Source organism: Oryza sativa, chromosome 6, assembly GCF_034140825.1.
Source record: "Oryza sativa Japonica Group chromosome 6, ASM3414082v1".
Lineage (NCBI taxonomy): Eukaryota > Viridiplantae > Streptophyta > Magnoliopsida > Poales > Poaceae > Oryza > Oryza sativa.
In genome coordinates, this window is record NC_089040.1 from 11,417,232 (window position 1) to 11,423,438 (window position 6,207).

At 39.4% G+C, this 6,207-nt stretch overlaps 1 protein-coding gene across 2 annotated transcripts; it reads right to left on the reverse strand.

Annotated features, from left to right (window-relative positions):
* Positions 1 to 321: 321 nt before the first annotated feature.
* Positions 322 to 5,702, reverse strand: LOC4340826 (ERAD-associated E3 ubiquitin-protein ligase HRD1-like). Of its 2 annotated transcripts, none has more exons than NM_001421558.1 (8): positions 5,476 to 5,702; positions 4,757 to 5,322; positions 3,982 to 4,158; positions 3,750 to 3,899; positions 3,473 to 3,675; positions 3,256 to 3,397; positions 1,773 to 1,980; positions 322 to 801 (listed from the first exon to the last, which is right to left on the reverse strand). In NM_001421558.1, exons 2-8 carry the CDS (start codon positions 5,287 to 5,289, stop codon positions 712 to 714), a joined length of 1,503 nt encoding a protein of 500 aa, NP_001408487.1. In that variant the 5' UTR covers positions 5,290 to 5,322; positions 5,476 to 5,702; the 3' UTR covers positions 322 to 711. The 2 variants fall into 2 exon arrangements, with proteins under 2 accessions (NP_001408487.1, XP_015644047.1); XM_015788561.3 differs by having other exon boundaries at positions 333 to 801; positions 3,256 to 3,391; positions 5,476 to 5,644.
* Positions 5,703 to 6,207: the final 505 nt, after the last annotated feature.

Consider the following 6,207-nt stretch of genomic DNA (forward strand, 5'->3'; position numbering starts at 1 on the left):
GCGTGTTATAGTTGTTTCCATATAAATTGCATAGCTTGAATACAATCTAAATATCCTTAGATCAAAACACAAATCAGATTATATTAACTCAAACCAAATATTGATCTAATTTAATCAGATTTGGAGATCCATTGGATAAAATAATAATAGATATACACTTAAAAGAGAAAAAAAATGTTTATTTGAGCATAAATGAATGATACGTAGTTCATTCCCTTTAAATAACAATGAAGCTGCCATAAAATGAGTGAGCATTCTCAAACCCAAAACTGGATAAGGATTTTACATAGTGATGGTAAGAAAAGAATATTGAAGCACGAATTCAGAAGAGCGACTTAAACCATATTCACATTTATTAAATTCAGTATTGAATGTCTGGACAGTATAAATCCAACTATAGCGTACAAACAAAAATGCCAGAAAAAAGAGGGAGCATACTGATGGTTCAGATTGAAGAATCATGTTGCTTTTTCCCAGATGTGCTAATCTGAAATTAGTCGTAGTTACAACACTGCATCTCTACTCAAATGACCACATTAAGCAAATAAATATCTGATGTTGATAGGAGGCCTCTAACATGGACATACAAATGAACGAGCCTACCAAAATCGAAATAAAGCATGGCATGGGAGTTTCTCCTCGGGTATTTGCCAAGTCACCATCTATATATCCTTTGTTTGTTCAGCCCTCACCTTCCCCTTATTTACAACTTCAGTCGCTTTTTGTGTGCTCACCGTTTTCATTGTTAGTCGCTGATGAAGTAGCCCCATGCTGAAACATTTGCAGCTGGATTTGCAACATCTGGAAAAAGGAAATGATGTTATGAATCCTGTTGGGTATAAACAACTAACATAAAAGAATATTACTGTTCAATGTTATTCCGAATAAGTATGCCATTGGAAAATAAGGTGAAGCATATTTTTTTTTGCTATTTTGGCGCATGGTAACGAATGCCAAACTGAAATGATCTAGTTCTCTATTCTCGTTATCGTTAATTAGTCTAATGAACCATGTTTACTGTCTAAAGTTAGTTGATGACCATAATCAAGCATTTAAAATGCAGCAATGTTTACACTTGTATGCTGCATACCATTCTGCAGTGCACCTCAAGATATGTCCATAACAAAGGGATAGGTACGTCAAATAACTGATATTACAAAATAAAACTGCTTGCTGGCATACCTATAGACTTATATTACTTCATAGCCGTCACATGAATATGGTCAAACAAATTAGGTGCATTCATTTCAAATCATTTTACATAACACCCACTTGAAATTAGGTGCATTTGAAATTCAAAATCAACCCGTATCAAGATAAACATAAGGAGCACAATCCTTAACAAAAACAACAGATAAAATAAATAGGAAAAGGAGAAAGGGCTATGTAGAGCATAATTCTCTTTCTCACTTAGCTAGCTCATTTTATATTTTTCATTCGAGTTCAGTGGTCTCATTTTATATTTGGAGGTGAGAGCTCTTACTAACAACTTTCAGCCTATGTGCGTGCAAATTCAGAATGTTATAAAGTTATGCATCCATATGACACCCAGTTTCCCATGAATCTAAGTCATCAATGTCTAACCCAATGGCTCATACCAAGCATGTAACTTGAGTGCAGTTAAAGATGTGTTTACAACAGACATATCCAGAAATTTGCATGCAGCCTGCATAAGCCTCTGGTTTGTATTAACAAATGTGACACTTGGTAGTGCCAATACAAAACATATATCATGATTTAAGTTAGCTTTAGGAATCAAATTGCATCCTTACCTCTATCTGGCTCTTTATAGCATTTTCATATGCCTTCTGCAGTGAACTTTCAAGTTCCCTGGTAGTTGTCACTGAACTAACAGCACCACGTGCATAAAAAGTAGGCGCTGAAGGATCGGCAGTTGCATGGCCTTTTGGCGATTGATTGGAAGTACTTGCTTCTCCTGATTGTGGACCATTTGATGTAGACTGTGGAGGAGTTGAATACCTATGTTGAATACATGATACTTATCAGTGTCAGGACACACAGAGCAAATGACAAATGATTACATCTTGCTCAGCTTATAAAAAAAAAGTATTAGAAACACATTTCATTAACCCAACCTTGGTTACAGAAATACCTTTTTTTGTGGGAATTGGTTACAGAGACAGTTAAGAACAACCAAATATGATTAACTATGTAGTACTCCCTCCATTCCATAATATAAGGCACAACCACTTTTCTTAGATGTTCCATAATATAAAGCATGCATGCAAGCATACAATTAATTATGACATCTTCTCTATTAAATTATTACTTTTTAAAATCCTCCACTCTCATGTTATCTAATCCTATTGGATGCATGCATTATATTTATTAGGATGATTCAAACTATAAGATGATAATAATTATTTCTTGGTCTTTGGGTTAAGGGTGGTTGTGCCTTATATTTTGGAATGGAGGGAGTATAAGCAAATGCTATGCAAATAAAAATCACAGGAAAACTGTGAATAAATCGTGCAAATTAACTCTTCTAAGAGTAAATTTCACAAAACCAGACTATCTTCAGGTAAATCATCACAAAAATCATGCTTTTACACACCAATTTTAGGTAACCATATTTCCTTCACATAACATTTCACTACTCTTTAAGGCCCAGGCTCACTCATTGTTCTCACAAGCTTATCTTATTTCCATTTCTAATGCAAATGTATTTATCACGAAAGGTAAGATATATGGATTACAGATAAGCATGGGTTGAGTGAAGTTCCTTTTTTAATACGACGTCATGTGGAAAATAGGTACTAGACATCCTTAATCCACAATAAAATACATTGGGGCATCGACAACTACATTCATGCAAGCAAACAACAAAGAGATAGTGAGACCAATGAGTATGCTCAGCCTATTGGAGATGACAGCAACACTCAAAGGCATAATGTTAAATGTCATGAGAGAGAGAGAGTATGCCTAGCATTGGAAGAATAGGCAAAAAAAGAACAAGCTCTACAATCATTATACATCATATTAATGAACCATCAGTACAGCACAATTAAATTTATAATCATCCAACAAAGTTCATAGATATGTACTTAGTCACAGAAAAAAAGGCAGTTTGCAAAAAAAAAAAAAGAATGTCTAAACTTTGTAGAAGTCACAAGTTCCATTATCCACAAAAGAATTTTCAGATTTGGCATTTGTTATCATAGTTATTACCAAGTCTGAAATGGAATTACAAAAAAGTTTGCAGTAGTCTCTCCCAGCAAAAAGTAGAATCAGTACCTGTTCAAATTGTTCGCTGGAGGATAAGCAAAGGATCTCCCATATAGGGAAGCAGCCGAAGCAGCTGCTTCAAGTTTTGCTTGGCGCCTGCTTATGTTCTCACCTGCTGCTCGTTCTGAACCTGGTGTGCCATTACCTGGAACTATTTTTTATTATGTTGAATTAGAACAAAGTATAAACGTTGTGCAAAATGATACAAAAAGGTTTAGACAGTCACCAGGCTGAACTCCAGGATGAACTCCATGCGGACGTGCTGCAGTACGCCCATTATCTGGGGGCAGAATTGGAGCTCTACATGTAGGGCAAGTGTGTTGGCGTTCTAACCATGACCTCAAACAATGGACATGGAACAGGTGCCCACAAAGCAGCTTTTTTGCTGTGGTCATCTCCTCACGGCAAATAATACATGTAGCATCACTCCTGAATATAAAAGATTAAGTCACAAACAATTTTCGTTAAAGAAATAACTGAATTAAAATTTCAATAAGACTCACGCATTGAGCTCATCTGCTGTGGCATCTGGAAATCTTTCATTCATGTTGGAAGTTATCTTTCTGTAGCGTACATAATCCGCGATACGGATTCTGAAGTTGCGAAATGTCTCATACAGCTCACGTATCAAGTGCAGTGGGACACCATAGTTCCTGATATATCAATATAGAAGATCAATTACCCAGGTTGACAGTACAACACATAAAGCAGAAATATCATCTTAAGAGAACTTACAGGAAGATAGCTATGAAGAAGAGCATATACAAAGACAAGTGTACAAGGTCACTGATGAGCTCCAAGTAAAATGTATACACTGCCTTTTTCTCCCATTGACCTTCCATTAGCATGTCACTGACATAGAATATATATTTCACGAATGTCGATACTGTGGATGTTGCTAGTATCATGTACCTGATATGCACATCCTTGAGTTATTATGAATCTCAATATTGTGAAATAACACAAGAAGAAATCATCGGCAGATAGTCAGATACAGAGAAGAATAGCATCAGGCAACGGTAAGATTAGTCAATATGGTTATGTATTGTGCAAAAGGCACATCCCACGCTTCAAAAAAGATAAGTATTATACAGCTTATAAATCTTACTAAAATCTAATGTCAAAAAAGAGTCGGACATGGTGATCTAAAAAGTTCTTAAAGCACTGTGTTTTTTCAAACAAGCAAAACTCAACGAGATCATCATAGATTAGGAAATTGGAATATAAAAACCAAATATCTAAATGAAAGGATTTATGAGCATATTAGGCAAATTTATGCATAGCTAAGTGAACACACTAAGTCAAATTGAATCTGTTACCTAAAATCAATACGTAAGAATTATTTTAATTGCTTCATAGTCCGGTATGCTATAAATGCAACTTACAAAATTAACTTGACATCTAGCAATGAAAATCCATATACTACTCATAGTAATAACAACTCTTAAGCATATGTTGTCTAAGAGAGCATACAAATCCAAAAGCGAGAAGTAAAGAAAATGGAGCTTACTCAAACGAAAAGAAGATTGCAACAGACGCCTCCCGCTTGTGTATGAGCGACCTGAGCGAGTTGGACAGGAAGAGGCAGTCGACGACGAGCAGGAACAGCATGAAGGAGACGATCCTGGCGTGCGACAGCATGGGCACGGAGGGCGTGGTCTCGATGTACTCGACCCTCTTCTGCGCGAGCCAGTGCAGCGCCTTGACGAGCAGCAGCGCGGCGACCATGGCGAGGAAGGAGACGGAGAAGTCCTGCCTGAAGATGGTGACCGCGAAGAGGATCTCCACCACCTCCCGCCACGCCTGCTCGTTGAGCCGCTCCACCTCGGCCTCCCGGAGCGTCCCCAGGAAGAGCCGCTTGACGAGCTGCCAGGCGACGCACATGGCGACGAGGCCCGTGTTGAGGAGCAGCACGAAGCAGATCTTGGAGGTGGAGAGGTACACCATCGCCGGGTAGAACTGCTCCCTGCTGCTGAACGCGTAGTACACCGCCGTCGCCGTCGCCATCAGGCTGAACGCCGCGTACGTCTGCAGCCGAATCATCTCCGCCGCCGCCGCCGGCGATCCCGCCACAGGCTGCACCACCACCCACCACCCACCGGATCACAAAATTAGCACAACAAACAACCAGCTCATCACGAATCAAAACTAAAAAAGAAAAAGGGACGGGAATCGCGACGATATCGCGAACCCCCCACAAACCCTAGACCAGATCCAAGCTGCTCTTACCGATGCGATTGCGAGCACGATGGTGATGGCGGGTGGATTCTCCGGCTCTAGGAGGAGGAGGAAAGATTGGGCGGAGACATTGTCGCGGGGATTTTTTTTGATTCGTGGATAAAGCCGCCGCGATTTTGGTTCGAGAGGGTTTGCGGAAAAAAAAAATCTTGTTGTTGTTGTTTTTTTTTTCTTTTCTTTTCGGTTTTTGTGTTTTTTTCTTCTTCCTCTCCGGGAGTGAAACGAACGGGTTTGATCTTGGTGGGAGAATGGGCGTGAGGCGAGAGTGGTTGTGGACGCGGTTCACCACGTCGGATGAGAACGCGTGGGTGGGTCGTAGACTAGTAGCTGGTGTTGCCCGTATGCGGGTGGACTTGGTTCATGGAACGGTTGTGGGGTGCGACGATGGCGTGTCGCTGGCCAATGGCTTGTCGCCACGTGGAGATTGACACGTCGACCTGTGCTTTTTTTTCTTTTTGCCCTTGGGAATTAGTTTATAGTGTAGGAATGTTAGGGGTGGTATGTCTATGGACAAATGAACTCCATCAGAAGTTTATAGTGTAGCGTCATTTTACGCCATTTGATCTGCTCAGTTGCTGTAAAAGAGCTGACGTAAAATAAAGATACTTAGAAAAATATATGTTGTAAAATGATGTAAAATGACGCTACACTGCCTAAACTTCTGATCGAATCTAATAGCTGACGTCATTTTACTCATTTTACGACATCATTTTTTAAAAAATA

Excerpts from the sequence above, each read along its gene's own strand:
- LOC4340826 (NM_001421558.1), bottom strand. The coding sequence starts at position 5,289 with ATGATTCGGCTGCAGACGTACGCGGCGTTCAGCCTGATGGCGACGGCG. Across the intron at positions 3,900-3,981 it reads TTCTTCATAGCTATCTTCCT|GAACTATGGTGTCCCACTGC; the intron begins GTAAGTTCTCTT and ends TTGATATATCAG. Across the intron at positions 1,981-3,255 it reads CCAGCGAACAATTTGAACAG|GTATTCAACTCCTCCACAGT; the intron begins GTACTGATTCTA and ends TATTCAACATAG.